Source organism: Clupea harengus, chromosome 7, assembly GCF_900700415.2.
Source record: "Clupea harengus chromosome 7, Ch_v2.0.2, whole genome shotgun sequence".
NCBI classification, from domain to species: Eukaryota; Metazoa; Chordata; class Actinopteri; order Clupeiformes; family Clupeidae; genus Clupea; species Clupea harengus.
In genome coordinates this window covers 8,212,251-8,232,943 of record NC_045158.1, presented here as the reverse complement: position 1 = coordinate 8,232,943, position 20,693 = coordinate 8,212,251, and the positions used below count along the sequence as shown (strand labels likewise).

At 40.5% G+C, this 20,693-nt stretch overlaps 1 protein-coding gene across 1 annotated transcript in view; it reads left to right on the top strand.

Annotated features, from left to right (window-relative positions):
- The window catches only part of galnt9 (polypeptide N-acetylgalactosaminyltransferase 9), a 56,020-nt gene extending 35,713 nt beyond the window's left edge, over positions 1–20,307 (top strand). The window contains exons 5-11 of the mRNA XM_012815901.2: positions 2,562–2,759; positions 5,891–6,008; positions 13,464–13,649; positions 14,843–14,980; positions 16,161–16,256; positions 18,240–18,407; positions 19,311–20,307. Of these exons, the coding sequence (XP_012671355.1) occupies positions 2,562–2,759; positions 5,891–6,008; positions 13,464–13,649; positions 14,843–14,980; positions 16,161–16,256; positions 18,240–18,407; positions 19,311–19,457 (1,051 nt within the window). The 3' untranslated portion in view covers positions 19,458–20,307. The remainder of the gene's footprint in view (positions 1–2,561; positions 2,760–5,890; positions 6,009–13,463; positions 13,650–14,842; positions 14,981–16,160; positions 16,257–18,239; positions 18,408–19,310) is intronic.
- The last annotated feature ends 386 nt before the right edge of the window (positions 20,308–20,693 follow it).

Below are 20,693 nucleotides of genomic sequence, written 5' to 3'. Positions count from 1 at the left end.
CACGTAAGCACTATTTTTATAATTTGGCATTACGCTTGCCTTATTGACATGATGAATGTGTCTGATCATTTGGCATCCCCAGGTGTATAAATTTGATAAATGAAATACTGATGGGCTAGCAAAGCCTTTAGCTGGCTTTGGAAGTAGTCTTTCAATTTGTATGTCTTTCCAAATGACCTTCACAATCAGATAGAAATATGGGGCCAATGCTGTATTGATTGAATTCTGCTGTTAGTGCAGAGGCATGGGCTGCGTTAATCATTATTACCTGCTGAAGCGTGGTCTTGTGGTCTCTTGAACTTAGTGATTTCCCCCAGTGAGGTGTTCATGCACGGCCTCATCCTCTCTGGGGAGACGGAGAGGGCTCATAAAACCACACTCCACACTCTAATCCACACAGAGGATTGCTAATGGAAATAGCCTGGCTAGTATAATACATACGTTATCACGCAATTGTCAAATCTGCAGTGTATACATCAACCTAATGGAAAACAAAATTGTATGATGTGCATCTAAGGTGGAAAAATCTTCCCCAGCCCATTTTGAGTAAAAAAAAAATTACGTACGTGACGTAATATACGAAAAGATATATAACATGGGGTCACCTTTAAACATTAACAGCACCTTTCTGTGAACAAATTATCACCTTCTCTAACTGCTGGCTCTGTCTGTTATTTTTCCCCTTCCTGACAAATCCACTTATGGTTCCATTTAAATCTTTTTCCCCTTAGTTTTGTATTGTCGGGTGAGGAAACTGCACAATGAAGGATAGCCTTGATTTTCACAGTAATGTGAACAAAAAATGACATAGACAAAAGGGAAAAACAGCGAGTTCCGGGACATAGAAGAACCAGTTATTGGCATTATTCATTTGTGTGTGTGTGTGTGTGTGTGCCTGCCTCCACAGCACAGCTCCAAAGTGAATCAGCTACACTGCCTAGCCGCATTTTCCTCCCCCCGATAGAAATCTGTTTACATTTCACAAAGATCACATCTTATTTCCAAGTGTGATGGAGTGAAAATCAGTGCTGGAAATGCAATCATCAGAAATCCCCCATGATCCCGCTGTTTGTCGTCTGGAAGAACTGTTCATTATAGGAAAATGAAAAATAGATGAATAATCAGAGCCGTACATTTTTCCTGTTGTTAGTTTAGTTCTATACACCTGCCAGAATCTATCATTACTTCACAGACTGGCTGTGTGTGTGAGTGTGTGTGTTTGTGTGTGGGTTGGTGTGTGTGTGTGTGTGTGTGTGTGTGAGTGTGGGTTGGTGTGTGTGTGTGTGTGTGTGTGTGTGTGTGTGTGTGTGTGTGTGTGTGTGTGTGTGTGTGTGTGCACATGTGTCTGTTGTGGAGGTAGTGGTTGGAAGGGGAGTGTAGGTGGGTGGGTGTTTGCCCCATTACTACAACAAAGGCAAATACATACAGTACAGCGATAAGTCCTTTTTTCACCTTGCAGCCTGTTCCAAGATTCATTGCACCAGTATGTGTGTGGAGACTGTGAAATACTATTCCTTGTCATCCTCTCTTTTCTATCTCTGTATTTTTTTCTCTGCCTTTGAAGATAAATCACAGAACTGTATCTATTGTGTGTAATTACAGTAGACATATGCATTTGCAGTAGATTTGAGCCTATATAGCCTATGTATAGGATGTATGTGTTTTGCCTGCTTTGATGGCTGATGGTGTGTGTGTGCGTGTGCGTGTGTGTGTGTGCGTGTGTGTTTGTTGGTGCTTTTGTGTGTGCATGTCAGCTGCTGAATCTGAGAAAGCCAATAGACAAAATGGTGACGCCTCAGGGGAGTTGTGAGAATGTGATCAAGACTACCTTATTCATGCTGCCGTAACATGGTAAAGCATGTCACTAACGACACCAAGGACAAGGTCTCGAGTTCCAGGAAAGATGTGAAAATGTGTGCCTCCGCTGTGTTCTCAGTTATTTTGAATACAATGTTCTCTTCAATGTAAATTTCATCAGTCTGTAAAGGTGATGCTGTTGGTTAAGAAAGGTCAGACAACAGGGAAGAGTCAGGGGCTGACCAGCAGAGACAGTCCTTAATGCCTTAACGCTCACCGCTAGTCTGTTCAGTGACAGCTAATATAGCGAGAAAAAACATCCCAGGGCAGAAATGTCAGAGAATTTTTGCTTTCAGACAGGAGTGATGTTTATGTGCACTGTGTGTGTGTGTGTGTGTGTGTGTGTGTGTGTGTGTCTGTGTGTGTGTGTGTGTGTGGAGACTGTGAAATACTATTCCTTGTCATCCTCTCTTTTCTATCTCTTTTTTTTCTCTGCCTTAGAAGATAAATCACACAACTGTAAAACTAGTGTGTGTAATTACAGTAGACATATGCATTTGCAGTAGATTTGAGCCTATATAGCCTATGTATAGGATGTATGTGTTTTGCCTGCTTTGATGGCGCTCTGGGCAAAATGCACTCACCGCCATCACATACTTCACCACTCCATTACTGGTAATGGTTGAAAGGTCAGCTGGTCATTTTCACCTCCACTGCAGATCTGACCTTTTTTTTTGTTGTTGTTCCCTTTTTCTTCTCTCCAGGGCCGAGCCCATCCTTACTAGGGTGAGGGAAGATCATACGCGGATTATCCTCCCCGCCATTGATAACATCAAGTACAACACGTTTGAGGTGCAGCAGTACGCCAACGCGGCACACGGCTACAACTGGGGCCTGTGGTGCATGTACATCATCCCGCCGCAGGAGTGGCTCGACAAGGGCGATGAAACTGCCCCCATCAGGTGAGGGCTGCCACCCGGGCCACTCCATTATACATGAGGAACTTGCGTAAAATATGGATGAGCGGGAGATATGACGGATTAATATTTCAAACTGGTCTAGAGAGCCCCCTTTTGTCACCAGCACAGGATCAGCACATCAATCTGGGGATAGGTTTTAAAATCATTAGGTTTTTTTCCATTCCCTTTTATTTGATAAGTGGAGAATCAACAGTGTGTTGATGTATGGTGGAGGTATCTAGGACTTCTGCTGACCAAAAAAAGCCTATTGGAATGATGATTCCTCTATTTAGGGAAACCAAATGTTAATCAATGTGATCAGGCATTCCTAGTTGATGCTTAGAAAGAGCAGAAATGACATTGTAAACAAGGGGAAAGAACTGTGCGTTTCATCTTTTCAGATCAGGTCACGGAATCAATGGTCTGTGGGGTCATAAAAAACCCAATTCATTATTCATGCCAGCCCTACAGCCAGAGGCAGGGACTACGCACATGTGAAGAGCAGTTTAAGTAGAGGCCCAGGGTCTCTATGCTGAGGTTTAGCTGGCCAGAGAGGGCCAAATCATATAGTTCATACTTCATACACTTATTCTTCAAATCAGATTTATACGGAGGACTGCAAAGTGCAAAGCCCTCTTGTTACATTCATTGCCCACTGCGAGAACTCGCATTAGCTAAATATGAAGTAAATGGGATACATCATTAGGGGGTAGATATTCAGTGAGAGGCAGAACCGATTGCAATAAGGAGAGCAATGTGTCAGAAATTACATGTACTTTATATGAAGACATGGATTTACACATTCATTTCATTGATGGCTAATTGATTGATTTATTGATTGATTGATTGATTGTAGTTGACACTTTGTTTTTGTAGTTATTTCTGGGGAAAGGTAGCCATTGGATTGAATAGGAAGAGGAACTTGTTGTGGTCTTGCTTGTGTGGAGTGCTGTTATTGACAGATATGGGCACAGGTCTTGGTGACAGGAACAGATCAAATACTGATAGCGGTGATGTGTCAGTAATGCAAAAGCTACTTTTTCCTCTATCCACTCCCTCATCCCCAGCTACCTGCTAGCATTCAGCGCTTTGCCTCTGGTGATACAGGACAACCCACAGACACTTTCTATTCACTTTAACCTATATTTGTCCACTGTGTGGAAAGTCAAGATAAAAAGGCAATTTCAGGTTTACGTAATGACTTGGTAAGCAGAATGAGGTGCATCACAGAGGTTGACTGTGATATTATTTGACAAGCACTGGCAGATGGAGAGAGTCCCTACCAATGAGAGCTGACTCTCTGTACATACTGTACCCCTAAATAGAGGACAAACTGTTATTTTCTGTTTTGTGTGTGTGTGTGTGTGTGCACATGTGTCTGTTGTGGAGGTAGTGGTTGGAAGGGGAGTGTAGGTGGGTGGGTGTTTGCCCCATTACTACAACAAAGGCAAATACATACAGTACAGCGATAAGTCCTTTTTTCACCTTGCAGCCCGTTCCAAGATTCATTGCACCAGCTTTGTGTTTTGTTGTCCATGTAGAAATAGCTGTAGGATTGGAAGGAAAATCATGTATGATTATTGTCATTTCTGTCAAACTTAGTCAAGAAAAGAAGAGGGTGTTATCGATCTTTTTGGGTACTAAGGACTGCACTGAGCCATGTTCTGAAGCATGTATTAAATAATATAGATTAAAGGATTTTCTCTATCTATTACGTTTTAATAGGTTGAATGCAGATCTCATTTCTATTGCAGTAAGAGGGTTATGTTATCTTAGATTTGTTCTGAGAGCATTTCACAATTTGAGAGAGCAAGTCTTTATAAAACACTGTGCAGACATGATAATATAGTACTAGTGCAGTATGTTCCCAGATATATTTGGTGCTGTAATATCACACATACATAAAGTACACATACTCTTCTAATTATAAACAATAATCTACCTTCATTCTGTGAATTTTAAAGGGTTCACATCATAAGAATCCATCAGATGTCGATAGGATGGCCACCAGTGTTGTAAAGGCGAAGGTGCTGGTTCTGTCATTTTTACCAGCTCTCTTCAAGAACTGAGCAGTGTTATTTTTAGTGGTGGTCCTTCATGCAGGCTGTCGAGTGTGGATACGCTCTCGCTTGCTTGCATAAGCCTTCCGAGAGCAAGCGAACAGCTGCTTGGCATGGTTACTCACACTCGAGCCGCGCCACTTACCTCCGTAGCACCCCCTGGCCCCCCCACCCCCATCTCAGACCAAGAGCGTAATTCTTCCTCCCTCCACGTGTTGGCTCATGGAGAAAGCAGAAGCACCATGCTGCTTCTGAATCATCCTCCGTAGTTTCCAGATAAATTCTTCTCCCCCGGAGTGGTGCTACCCCCCATCTGCACATCTGCCTTGCCCAGGACCCTGCTGTTGGCCTCCCAAGGGATTTGGCACTTAGGCTGCTCTCTAGCCAGACATAAATGGGGGGAAAAGAGGAGTTCCATTTCAATAGAGGCAAAAGAATGAGCCTGTCCTTTGGGAGAAATGTGAGATAGCGTACTCTTCGCCAGTAAATGCTAATGCCAAAATGGAGCAATATTCAACACATCATGATCTCCCTCGTAAATGTAGCCTTTAGGATAACGTTGATGTCATCAGTGATGGTGTATAATGACTATTTAAGATAATATATATTAATAATTGTGTTTATGATTTAGTGCTAATGGTATATTACATTTATCATTAGTACATTATGTTATGTTCAAACTGTTTAAATTATAACAAAATAATAATCAAATATATTACAAAACTACTATACATGACAAGGTTTTCTATGTGTCTACCACCTATGACCAATTATGCATTTCAGGAAAAAGAGGGAAAAAATGGTATATTATGGCATGTCTACTCAAACATATTCCCCAGAATTGGCCTGTGGGCAAGCCCATGGCCATTTTAATCTTTTACTGGATACACAGTTGAGATTATTAATGGCTCGCAAATGGCTTGTTTTATATATAGAAAAGCCAAAGGATTATGCTTAGACTATTTAAAAAGGCTGTACATTTCATTTTATTTTATTTTCAGTCAAGCCAACACTGCAGTCACAATTGACAGTTTTTCTGTGTGTGTGTGTGTGAACACATGTCTTTAAAACTAGGACACCAGCAATGATTGGCTGCTCCTTCGTGGTGGACAGAGAATACTTTGGGGAAATCGGCCTGCTCGATCCAGGCATGGAGGTCTACGGGGGTGAGAATATTGAGCTCGGGATGAGGGTAAGTTGTCCTGTGATTAATCTTTCTCTGCAAACATTAGTTCCTCTGGAGGTTTGTCTGTGAAGGTTTACTGTGAAAAAAAAAAAAAAGGCGTGGGATAAAGGGGGATTTAAGGAACTACTGTATAGCCGACTGCTGTAGGCTCTAGAGGGTTAATGCTTTAGAGTGCTCGGAGGGTCAACAAACAGCTGTTTAACTGTGACAAGTCAGAAATATGTGGCTGGGAGGGAGGTGAATAAAAAAAAAAAATCTAAATTACAATGTGCACTTGGCTCAAAGGCTTCAAGGCTGGAATTGTAAATCCGCATTGAGGCTGCCATAAGTTGAATTTAACGCTTTGCATGTGTCAGTGCAGGGGGAGGAATCTGGGCCTGTTTAAATTTGAGAAATGTTTCACTTAATCAAGTGGAATGCCTGAGCACCACCACACACTTGTTACAGAGTGTTTTTTGTTATCATTTAGATTGGTTTCCATTTGATGGTGTCACAGGCCAATGAACCTTTAAGGCTGAAGGAACAGTATTTGTTGATGGGCATCACTAAAGGAGGCTTCCAGTTTTGACTGCGACATGCAACCATCCAGGAGTTTTGAGCCTGTAACACATAAGCATGAAATACAAACCAAAAATAAAAGCACAGAAGACAATATTCTTGTGAATTTAAGCAGGGACCGAATTCTTTTTTTCTTTCTCCTCTTTTACAAAAGCTGTTGAATACCTTTTATTTCTTTACATTGCACAGAACAATTATTCCTTTGAAGCCGTTCAGGCTGCGGCTGCACATGAGAGGGCTCGCGAGGCATTGTCAGTTGGGATAGGCGTGATTGACATGAACATGTTTAACAATTAGCCCAGACTGCGCTCAACTGCCAGGCAGGCCTCAGAACACCTCACGGGCTGCCTATGAAAGCCCTGGTCCAGTGTGCAAGGTTATTGAGTATTTATAATTTATTGTGTTCTTCAGCCTTCTCAACTGCTTCCGTAAATGGATTCCTGGCAGCGTTCCTTCAAGCACTGCAGCAAAAGTCTTTTCTTAAAGCCTGGGCTTCAAAACGATGTGAAATATTGCATTGATCAGGCAAAAAGCCACGTTTTTTGCAGCTTACGTTGGTTTAGTTTCATGGTGTTCATTCATTGAGCGCTTTTTTAGTGTTTATATCTGAATGCATGAAAAAAACAATGAAGAATTGGGACGGTCTTCCGATGAAAGGCTTGTTAAATCAGCCTGTCAGCAATGTGGTGTAATAAAACCAGCCAGCAAAACATCATTAGCAAGCTGATTGTTAAGTTTCCTGTAATGACGCCAATGATTCTTTTAGATTTTTGAGAACAAGGGTGTCACTAAATTTCACGACTCCTCCGATACGACAACTGAAATGTATGCGCCCTGTCATGCTCTCCTCCAGTTAACAGGCAGTCACCTTCAGAGAATAGAGAGGACAGTCCTGCCATTACAAACATTATTAAGGCTGCTACCATCTGTGGTAGCAAGCAATTTCAACCCCCAGTAAATTACAACCATATCCAGTGCAAGGCTAATGACGAATTCTGCTAACTGTGTGCTGCACAGCTCCGGTGAAACACAACGGCTAAATCAAAAACAAATGAATCCAATTTGGAGAGACTGAAGAAAATTGACCTTTAGTTGCTGTCCTGGCGACAAGCATAATGCATGAATGGCAAGATTGATTATTATAGAGTGAGTGCATTTACACAAGGACTTAGTTACTATTCTCAGTGAATAGTGTAGGTATCAAAAAGTCATCTCACTTTTTTGTAATTTGTTTGACTTTGACTTCATGTTTTCGCAAGTTAACATTTTCATAATACATTTGTACTGTAGATCATAAAAGGACATGCGTTGTGTTGCATTCCACTGGCTTGCAATCACTCCAGGGAGTGAAGGTAACAATAGGTTAAGTCATTCAGTATTGATCATGCACTTGTTTTTTCCCAATACATCCATACATTATTTACCGACCTAGAATCAATTTGCTTGGCTTAATGTAGTCAATGTTATTTACAGCTTAGTTCATTCCCATATTTTTTACTTCATCATGAAGGACAAATGGTGATCTTTCCCAAGATTCAAAAGCATTGCTGAGTGGTGATTAACTAACTTACCAACAGCCCAAATGTATTATTCATCACCACATGAGTGCATTTATACTGGATGACAAAACATAATTGCTGCAAAGTGTACTGAATAAAGGGAAGACATGCCAAGAGAGGTTTTGAAATCGCCATCACTCTTTTAGATACACTGCGATTATTTTGATAGTTTTGACATGAATGAAAATGATGAGGTACAATTCCCCTTCCCTATTGAATTAAACATGAATGTATATATACCTCTTTGAAAAATGACGTGTCCAACTATATTCTGTGCCTCGTTGGAGGTGGCATTTCCGTTTTTCTGCATTATATGGCAGAAGCAGCAGGACTAAAACTGTGGGTTGAATATACCTCTGGAATTGCCAGGGTTGCTGGAATAGTTGATAAAACCGTGATGTGTTTACAGCTCTCGTCCACTCTGTTTCAGGAGTGGTAGCCTTCTCTAGGGGGTAGCAGACATAGGGAAGTGTTTACTAAAAGCCTCTCCCCCTGTAAGCTACAATCTACCGGCACACAGAGAAAGAAAGCTCCAAAACCATTTTGTTAGCAAGGCTTTCCACATTTCAGAGAATGAATAAAGATAGTTCAGGTGATTTTATGATTTTACAGTCAAATATGGGGGTAGGGTCTCCTTTGTGTCAAGTTCAACTCAATATAAACATGATGAAACGTGACAGGAACTAATTATTTTGTTATGGCACATGGGAAGTTATAGTATGCATAATAACTATACTAACAATAATGAGGATAATTAATCGCTGGTACATTGCCATCCAACTTTGCATTCAATCTCAGTGGATAGTACTGGCAGTATCGGGCTTCAAACCCTGATGGGAGAATATGTGCATACTAATTGGAAAACCTGAATGGATTTTCAAATGTCTGAGGTGCTACAATAGAAAAGTCAATTATGTTATTTCTGAGGTTTGCACTGGGAGGAGGGCTAATGGCCCTAACTATATACGAGCTGAAAATTAATAATCCAATCACCAATGGCTGTACAGTCAATAACGCTTAAGAATGGCCGTGACTGATGAGCATGTTAAAAAATAAGCTCAGTTTCCCTAGAGTCACTCAGGAGATTTTATGCAGCATTTCTGATGTTATATGTTGACATGTTGTTTTGCTATGCATACAGTATGTGCAGTTGCTATGACATTTTGTGACATAATTAGTGATTCTATGTGTTTTTTAAAAGGGAGTGCTGATGGCAGAGTAAGGATGCTAAAATGAATCACCATGCAGTTGGTAGTAACATATAAAGGCTGTTCACTAGGAATGTGCTTGTATCCAAATATCCAATTCAGAAATGTGCAAATACTGACTTCAAATGAAATACCAAAGTATTAAAAAAAAAATCTAAATTATATTTGTTGGACTTATCTCATCTACAAGCAAGTTCAGTGACAATGTAGACCAGTAACATACATCCAAAGTTACTTTTATCTAAATCTAATTGAATTGAATTTAATGTCAGCGAGACAGTCTGGGTGTGACTCCACAGGGTCGGTGCTGGCGCAAATTCGCCCCGAACTGCTAACCACACACGGACACTAAAACTAAAATGCCAACGCATTGCCACGTACACACACAGACATACGGGAAAGACAACAAGACTATTTGTTTTATGCTAGTCTTGTCTTACTCTGATAGAGAAGGTGTAAGTGTGATTTAAATTGCTGAAAATTGTCCTCTGGCTTTGAGAGGCTAGCAGATTTGTCAAGCCATGAATGAATGGGTATTTTGCTTGATTTTAATTTTTATCAAGCCTTATTAAAATGCAAAATCTTTTTGTAAACTACTCTGCACCTGAGTTTTGGTCAGACCCACCCGCACTCGGTGACAACGCTCGGTCCTGTTACAGTCAGTGGTGTTTTTATTTTGATCTGTAAAAAAATGACAGCACAAAGCCATCTACACCAAAATTACTTGATGTCTGTCCTTCAGTGAGATCTCTCACTATGTTCCAATGTAGAGGCCTAGCCCATGTAATCAAGAGCAATATAAGTGCAGACACAGTATCTTGCAAAAAATGTAGTTTCCATTATTTAACGTCTCAGAGTTAACAGTAGTTTAAATTCTTTCTGGTTGTATGCATTGTCAGTGATAGGCCTACAAATTGGTGTGCAGGTATGTGGATTAGAGGGGGAGCTGACCTCTTGACCGTGTGCTGAAGAAGGTTCTTTTTCAGTTTTCTTCACTCTTGCACTTTCATAAGACTGAGTATTTCGAATATGGTGGGAAGAATGTGGCTCAGTATGAGCAATACTGAACATGAGGCGTATTGACAAACTTCAGTTTATGAAGCAGCCAATTTTGTGTCTACACTGCCTTCCACATGAACTCTTAACCCTGGCACAGATATGAGGATTTACATTCAAGCTTACTACCCACCACATAGAATGACACTGAAATATCGGTGTGCTGATATCTTTAAATCTTTAAATGCACTATAATAAGGTGATCTAGATGCTATGGTGCTGACAATGAGTTCACTGTACTCCAGTGGCCTCCACAATCACCAGATCTCAATCCAATAGAACACCTTTGGGATGTGGTGGAATGGGAGATTCCCATCATGGATGTGCAGCCGACAAATCTGCAGCAACTGCGTGCTCTCATGGCAATATGGAAAAATATGGCAAATCTCTCAGGAATGTTTCCAGTGCCTTGTTGAATCTATGCCACAAATAATTAAGGCAGTTTTGAAGGCAAAAGGAGGTCCAACCTGGTACTAGCAAGGTGTACCTAATGAAGTGGCCGGTGAGTGTATAAACTGATTTACATATGGCATGTGCCAGTATGGAGAAGAGTACAGTACTTCAACTGATCACTAATTCAAATCACCAACTCCCGCAGTTGCAGATCAATTATTTGCCATTTGGAGGAATTATCATCACGACAATTTTCGCACGGCTTGATGCAAATGTGTTTTCCAGTTGGCACTGGTGCAATCATCGGTTCGTCATTATCTCTTTTGTGTCCAAGGAAAGCAAGTCATTTGGCCTAATTTGTTTTGCAAATGCTCTGGCGGGGACCTCAAAAGACAGAGGAAAGACAACGGGATAAGACATCCAGGAACATGATGTACGTGAGGTGGCAGCCGGCTGCTGTGCACCACCTGTTTTCCTTCGGAAGCACCAGGGCTATTTCTTGCTCGAGTAGCAAAGGTCAAATTATTACCGCTCGGGGGAGGGGAGGGGGTGAACAGCACACAGAAATGTTCCAATTTTAATTTTCCATTGCAGGAGGTTTTATACCAATTTAAAGTTGTATAATTAAAATGGAATACATTCCTTCATAAGATTATCATCACAATAATTATGACCAATATTGACAAGAAAAGCAGGACTGTGTATCATGGGAAACAAAAGCTCTAAAGCATCCAAGTGCCATGTGGTAATTTTGGAAAAGAAAATCACTGAGCACTTGTTCAGGGGGAACTTGCTAGACGAGACCATTCAACTATGTGTTATTAGCATACCCAATTAAGTTACTGGAATACATGGGGGAGACTAGGAATGTGATTTATCATGGGAAATATTGTCTCTGTTACCCTGGACCCATACAACATGCTTTTATAAAACATGTCATTGTCTCCATGTATTTGGTGGAGAGACCAATGACAACACTAATTGGTATTTTATCAAATGGATATTATTGTGTTGGAGTTATAAAGAGGCTGAAGATTCAGCAAAAGGGTAAAATCAGTTAAAATTAGAAAGGGAAGAGTTGGTCAGAGCAGACACTTTTATAATGGATTTTTGTCAAATGTGTTTTGAGAATAAACTAGAAAAGGTTACAATATGTTAATCATGACCCTTACCACTGAGGAGGGTGGGGGCACTTGAAGTATTGTATTGTGTAGAAAATACACCTGTTCCAATCAATTAATCTGGTTTGACCTTTTAAATAGCCGTCGACTCTTTTCACCAAACAGCAAATACAAGCTGCTTCTTGGCTAAATTGTGTTTCTTTGTTCTGTTGTCAGGAAAAGTCACAATGTGAATTAAGACTTATCATGTGCAGTGTTTGATCAAATCGAATGCAATCAGAATGGAAATAGGCAATGACTTGGCAGTTTGCATCATAAACTGTACGTCCAAATGTCAGACGACCCAAAACTATCCTGCAGTGACTTTTTTTTCTTCTGTGCTTGAGGTTTTATTAGCACTCTTCAAGATGACAAGCATGTGGGCAGTCAGGTGTTGTCAATTAATGTATAGTTCAATTACATAAAAAGTCCTGTTTAAAAATTCATCACAGAAATGATTGCCATAAAGAGGAAATGCTTAACAGCCTCTTGAGCAATCCAATTAAACCAACATGCAACACGTTGCTGCTACGTTGGGTTTATGTAGCTGGTGATAATGAGGCTCCCCTAATGTGAGTTTTGTGAGAATGCACATGGAGCACATATTGCCAATACATCTTGAAGATTAGGAATCCATGTCCAATTTAATTACTTTCTTCCACGGCCTTCCATCCCCGCAGCACTCATTTCCCTTATCTAAATATTTTGTTTGACTTTTTCATTCAAGTTCACGCTATAATTTTTACAACTCATTGGCTCACAGATGACCTAACCCCTTAGATAAATGAAATGGTTGCTGCAGTCCTCTGGCCAGGTGAAATTGATTTGCATGAACAAGTTGCTTAAAAATTCATGTTTGCTTCTTCAAATATGTAGTATCATAAGATAACTAATATATATATATATATAATATAATATATATACAAGACTGACAATGCACACTCCAGGTACTCCATTTGGCACACTGAAGGTGTGTTAGGCTTCTGAGGTGAGAAGGTGACAAAAGTAGCATACTCTGTTTTCCACGGCTGCAGATTGCAACACTTACATAAATGGTGAGCTTGTTGACCACATGCTTCAAATTAACATCATTTGAGGAACTGATTCCCCCTGCTTGCTACTCTGTGGTTGTAAAACTAAGTTACCACTCTGTGGTTGTAAAACGAGTTTCTTTTCTTTTTTTCTCAAAAATAATCTTTTTTTAGGATGACATGCATTTGCTTCCTATTTTTATGTGAATCCCTGACGCACCAGCAAGCACAACAGTTTCTGTGTCAGGGTAATTCTGTGCCACCAGTCTCTGCAGGGATTCACATATTTATGGCCTCATTCACAACAACCTCATTCATCACTCTGTGCTACAGCCATTTCAGCAAATACATACACAACCATAACTCTTAATTGCCTCAACAGCAAAACAGTCTCCCCATCAGACCATAGGCCCTAATAGTATTTCAATTACATTTTTCTGTATTCAAATGAATAATGTTTCTGTGGTTATTGATGTGTTGGTGGTCCTCCTTGCAGGTGTGGCAGTGCGGAGGGAGTATGGAGGTTCTGCCATGTGCTCGTGTGGCCCATATTGAACGCACCAAGAAGCCATATAATAATGACATTGACTACTATGCCAAAAGGAATGCCTTGCGGGCCGCGGAGGTTTGGATGGATGAGTACAAGTCACACGTCTACATGGCCTGGAACATACCGATGAATGTGAGTCTGCACGGGCGAGGAATCCATCTGTCACTAATTTATGGATGTTTTGTTAGAGAGGGATTCAATTGTACTTAAATTGTACTTTTAAGAACTCAAAAGGAATACTTATGTTAGCCCAGCAGCAAAGGAGTGTTTAGACAAAACTAGACATAAACACCACCCCACACCACCCCACCCTATCCTTCCGCTCAATCACACCATCGTCTCACCACTCTAAACACTCTAAATGACAGTAGCACACTCTGTGCCTGACAGAGGAACTTGATGTAGTAATCACCTAACCACTCCCGAAATCACTTTTGACAGAAATGTTTTGAAGTGTCTGTGGAAGTGCAACATTAGTCAAACCCACTGTTTCTGACATCACTAAAGGTTTTAACTTATAAAAAATAAATTATACGCTTCACATGCATTTCAGTTCCTCCTAGCTGGAGAATTCAGAGCGAATTGGGTTGGGCTCTACTGAGAAATACCTTTACATTATACCTCTTTAAATGAGACAGTTAACCTCTTAATGACATTGATGAATTGTGGGAGTGGGTGCATGTTGACTTGCCATATGTGCCCAGATCCGAGGTACCCCAGTCTATGCTCTGAGAAAGGACTCCAGCCAACCCCTAATATAGTCAGTGAGCACAATGTGAATACATTTCACATGCAGTTCATTCCAGTCTATCTCCTCTTTATGATCACTAGTGGATTACTATAATGAACGTGTGCGCTAATTCCTATCTGTGTAACTTACATATTGTTGATATTCAGCTGTTGGATTGTGAATGTTTGCAGAGGGTGTTGAAGTAGAGTGTCTCCAAATGAGGCGTCTCGTGTCAGGGGAGTCTGGCTCACTGAAGCATCGCGGTTATTACGTATTCCCCACATCAATCTGAGGAGCCTCTCTCTCTCTCTCTGAGCCAACAGGGCCGTGAACACTCATAATTAAACAGCTGATTAGAATTTGCTGAGCGTTGTATTACACCTAATGAAAGAACAATAAGGGCCCCCGATGACTGACACAATGGTTTCCTGGAGGGAAAAAATGAATACCTTTCTCCCTCCGTATTTCCTCCCCTTGTTTGTTCTTCTCATCCTATGGGCCCTGTCCTGTCGGTCCACAAAAGACTTTGCCCCTTCCCGTTTCATGAGTGCCGATGTGGCTGATAAATGTGGGTTTTCTCATCTGTGCCACACAGAACCCAGGGGTGGATTTTGGGGACGTGTCGGAGCGGATAGCCTTGAGGAAGAAGCTCAAATGCCGGAGCTTCCGCTGGTACTTGGAGCATGTGTACCCTGAGATGAGAATCTACAACAACACTATTACCTATGGGGAGGTGAGTCCACTTTGGCATTTTAAGTATGGATGATGTGCTTTAATATCATCTCTGTGATGACACTTATAGTAAGGCAAGCATATTCTAATAATTCATAGAGTGAGTTTTAAAAAGTTTTGAAATGATTCATGATTTTCCTCTAATAAAAAGTTGCTTTTGGATGTACATGTTTTAAATGAATTCAGTATTGACAAATAAATAAAGTATTTAATAGCAATAGAGGGCTATTTGGACAATTCTAGAGGCCTACTTATAAATAATGTGCTAGTTTTGAATACTGCAAAGCAGAAGTTATGAGAGAAAAATCGACTGAAGAGGCCCAATTGCATGTGGAATCATTGCAGAGAAAAATAGTTTCCTTATCGATTTCCACAAGAGAGGAGAAAAAATCAATAACCTTTCCAAAAATATTGTGTGGATAAATCAAAATTAAAGTATGGATTGAACAAGCATTACAATCTTTTACAGACAGTTTTGTATGGATGTTCTGCTTGGGCATCTTGCAAATGGATTCCTTGAAGCATAGCACATTTAGATGGCACTATTTCAAACCGGCAGACTGGCCACAAGACAGTCAGCGAATCGCACACTGCCATATTGAAACTGCCAGAGAAAATGGCTCTCTTCTCCTCTCATCATCTGTCATGGCAGAATCAACTGCACTATAACACTGAGTGTTGGCTGTACCATCATAGAGGGAGCCATCTGAAATGATAGGCAGCATATCTCCATCTGGTTATATAGGAAGCACCACAACACCATTGTGAAATACAGGATCAACAGAGAATGAAATACAAAAGAAATGAACTCATAAGAATCTACTTAGCAAAACAGCAATGCTAGTCTAAACATGCAGTTTGCTTGAACTTCATTTTCAGTGTTTGGGTTTGAAGTAGAAGCATTATGTTAAAAAGAGGGTGAGGTCTATCAGGATTGCCTTTAGAAACTGTGTGTATCCTGAAAGCTGTATGTATTCTATAATTCATGTCGCATACCAGATTGAAATGCTGTGAATCTCTCTGTCTTTGTCCTTCTGTGTGTGTGTATGTGTATACATGTGTGTGTGTGTGTGTGTGCGTGTGTGTGTGTGTGTGTGTGTGTGCGTGCGTGCATACGTGCGTGCATGCGTGCGTGTGTGCGTGCGTGCGTGCGTGTCCATGTCCTATCTGTGTGTGTCCAGGTCAGAAACAGTAAAGCAAGTGGATATTGCTTGGACCAGGGAGCTGAAGATGACGACAAGGCTATACTCTACCCTTGCCATGGCATGTCCTCTCAGGTCAGATGTCCTTTCTGCTTTCTTGAGTGATCTCCGTTGTAACACTCTCATTCCAAAGGAGCCCTGTACAGTGCTTTTAGTTCTGGCCATACAATTCGCTTTTCAAAGACATCTCAACAGACTGGGAATATCCACACATTCAGTTTGCCATGCCAGCTACAGTTGAAGTGTTGTCAGTTGCAGAGACAGGTTGGTATGTTTAGATTGCCTCGAGGAGCTTGAGGCAGACATAGAAAAGGTTTGAATTAATTACTCAAACGTCATATATTGTTCTCCCCAGGACAGCAGAGTTCCTCTAAATGAGATGCTGGAATTGTTTACGAGGTCTTTTCTTACTCTTCACTGCTGTATGTAGCAATTCCTCACTCAGCCTTCAATCTTAGCCCCCCTGGCAAATAAAGGAATTCAAATGAATTCTGTCATTATGTTGCTGCACCAGAGTAATGACCGAAATTGCATTGCGGCAAAAAAAAAAAGAAAAGATTTTGTTCAGGGGCATACATTCTTGTCATGTTACAATACTCAAAATAGACTAAATCAGACAAAATTATAGCTGACAACACGGGTTTTGTGAAATAACTTTTTTTATTTTTTTACACAGAGTATGAATGTGTATCAATCTGGGGGTTTTTGAATCCTGTCCTTTCAGTACATGCATTCTCTCACAAGTATTCTAAGGGTCAAGAGCACCAGTTACTTAGACACTTTTTCCACTAGCCCTCTCACACCACAAGGAATCTGAGAAATGCAGTAAGCGTGCTCCCCTGTGTCTGGAGCCCCTGTGAACTGCTCGTGCCGCCCATGCTAAAACAGGGGCCCCTCTCAAATCTCAGCAGATCGCCTGCTTTAAATTGTTCACACTCTGGCGCATTCTACTGGTGGTCTGCTCTCCAGGGACGTGTGTTTCGCTCATGCTCATTCTCTGGACCAGGCTGGGAGGGGGTCTGTAATCTTAGAGAGCAGCTCTGTGCTGGGATGTCGCTGAGTGGTAAAACATAGGACGATTACTACTTATGGGTTCTCTTAAAACAAGCTGTACTATTGCCTTCACACCATCACACCACTGTACGGTCATTATGAAACAAAAGGGCCGGAAGGCTAGACATTTTGAAGGACCCGAAACAGAGAGAAGGATCAGTGAAATACCTTATAATTACAGTATACATCTTAAAATATACAACAGAATTTTGTATTGAAGTTGAATTTTTTTTTTTTAATAATGACGTAAATTGTTTTGGAACTACAAGTTATAGTTTGTACACAAAATACTGATATATTTCCATTGTGATATTTGGCACCATTTTATAGTTATGAGTTCCCTGGCTGGTTGACTGACTGCAAGCAGAAGAAACACTGAGCAGAGGAAAGCAACCAGCCGTGCACAATCCCTTGTTTTTGTCTCTGGCATCAGCCATTTAGCCCCACAAGTAGGACAATTAAGTCCAATTAAGAGTGACTAACAAACAATGAGCGAGAGATGAGAATTTCACCATTCACGTCCTCAAGGCCTGTGCGAGAGTCTCTATCTTGCATCTCTTATTTCACTGGGAGTACTGTTCTCCTGAATAATTTATCACGTCACAGCTCTATCGTTATGTAATGGATACTCATAGATTTCATCACTTTCATTCAGTAGATTAAATATTGAAGATTGTGTCTGCTGAGATGCAAAGGTCCTTTTTTTATTCAAATACAAACCTCAGAACATATTCTCACAGAAAAATTAGGAATGTTCATCCTTCCCTCGCCGCCGCTCTCATCAACGTTAACTTATTTTCAAACTTGTTTCCGCCTTGTAAATGAGAGTGTCATGATTGTGCAGTGCAACACACTAAAAACTTACTTAGAAGCTACTTCACTGTATCGCAAATCATGAAAGCAGTAAGTGAAACATCACACAAAGAGAATTACCACTCCCCTCTGAGCCAGATTGTGATTCGGAGCCCAATCTAATGTTAAATGCCCTTTTGTTTGTTTCCGTAGCTGGCCCGCTACTCTACTGAAGGCTTGCTGCAGCTGGGGCCCCTGGGTTCCACCACCTTCCTGCCCGACACCAAGTGTCTGGTGGACGACGGGAGGAACCGCGCTCCAAGCCTGAAAAAATGTGATGCTGTGTCTCGAACGTCCCAACGACTGTGGGATTTCACACAGGTACTTAGTACTATGACTACTAACTAACTACCCTCTAACTAGTACTTAACTTACACTTACAGTAGTTACATTCCTGCACTTTTTTATTTCTTATGTGAAGTAGTATTTATTGTTACACTAGGTCTCTATTGCTCGTAGCTTGATTATTCTCTCCTTTGTACGTCTGCTAAATGACTAAATCTAAATCTAAATCTACTAACACTACTAAAACTACTACTACTGCAGTGACATAACATGATAAAACCCTCCTGGAGTGGATTTCTAGGTAGCACATACACTCATATATATCCTCTCCATGCTGTAATGTGCTTTGATTATAAGGCTGTAATGGAAAAAAATACCAAATAGTGGGTACACAATACAAAACATCTTCAAAGGGAGTTAATTGAAAGCACATAATGCTGTCATAGACTTCACATAGTCACATGAACCACAATGCATTTGGTTATTAATAACTATGTTCTCGGTGTGTACATCATGATATGCCATATCTGAGGCAGATTGAAAGGCTTTTCTCCATCTTCAGTGGTTCCTCTCTTTGTGTGCGATTGTGGGCTCTCAGCGTGCACCATCTATATTGATTATAATGACACGACTTTTAGCAGATCTGTCCCAAACCATATATTCTTAGGTTTTTATTAATAACTAAGACGTCTTTCTCAGTAACAGTGGTAACAACTAAGAAATGCCTGTGGCGGGATATGGATGCTAATTATGTTGACTGAGCTTTGCAGGGCAAACCTTTAGGTTCATTCGACCATGAAATAAGAATTTGGTGTAAAATTACAGTGGGATGAACATGACAGGATTTTTAAGTATTAGCCTTGGAGGCATTTACATTCAGAAGTGTTGTTTTTTTATCTTTATCATTTGAATGAGCTTGTTTCCCCTCTCTTTCATCAGAATGGCCCTATCATAAGCAGAGATACTGGACGATGTCTGGAAGTTGAAATGGCCAAAGATGCCAACTTTGGCTTACGGCTTGTGGTCCAGCGATGCTCTGGACAAAAGTGGATGATACGCAACTGGATTAAGCATCCAAGACACTGAATAGTAATACCAAGGAGAACATTGTTGATGACATTATCACAAACAGGCAATGAACCTCTGATTTAAAAAAAAAAAAAAGATACACTATGAATGATGGACTCAGATGAAGAATGTGTGTGGTTCTCCACAGACTACAAAGACCCTTTGCCGGAGACAAAGTGCTTTTGAAAGATCGAGTCTAAAGATAAAATATGATCAATAAATACATTTTCGACAGCGCTAAGGGACCCACAGAGGATGACCACGGTGCAAACGGCAGGTTTTGCCATGCCCAACCTTTCTTACACCCACCTGCAATACATGCAAAGAGCAAAAGAGCAAACAGATGAAATGTTGTACTCGTGTGTAACAGGCTTATAAAATGGATTGTGTAAGGGGAGTGTTTGTGCTATGATCACAAGGGCCATGTCAAGGTTGGTTTAAAAAAAAAAAAGTCACCATGTCAGCTATAAATAAAAATCATCCGGAGGTTCGACTACTGTATATCCAAAGTGCTAACATGAAGATAATCCTATCAAGATCCAGCTCCCTCAAGATTACAACTAGCCTTTTCTGGGGTTTTTTTCACCTTTTTTTCCATTTGTTTTTTCTTTTCTTGACTTTATCGCTTATGCACAGATGAGAATCATGTGTTCACAGGAGGAATCATGTGCCTTTTTCAGTCATTATGCTACATTTGACTGGGGAATGTGAACCCCTTAAGCATGTACAATACTTTTAAATGAATTACATCTGAATATAAATATAAACAAATGTAAAGATGTCTTATAATAGTATGTTGTAAAATTTAAGCGGTTATCAGTACCTCAGTAATAATTATGACAATAAAAAAGAAAGTTTTTATCCTTTAGGTGACGTTGGTTTTGGTCTGTCATTGATTTTTGTCAAATATGTTACATTTTTCCTGTTCATGCACATTTTTTCTCTGAAAAGAAAACATTTTAAAATTTCAAGTGATTTAGACAAAACAGAGTCCTTTTTATTGGAGAATTTTCATCTATCTGGTTATGTATTTCTGTAGCACTGAACCTTGTGGCTTCCATAAACGATGTTCCATTTTTATATCCATGGGCAAGGACGCCTTTGGTTGTTGACACAGAAAGTGAGAGCAAATTAAATGTCTTTGTTGTGCTTCCACTTACCAACTCTTAACTCCTACAGGATTCAAGCCTAATGCTGTAATCGTTAAAGCCCACCCACAGGATAGCAGGTCTTCAGCGACCACTGAAAGCTTTC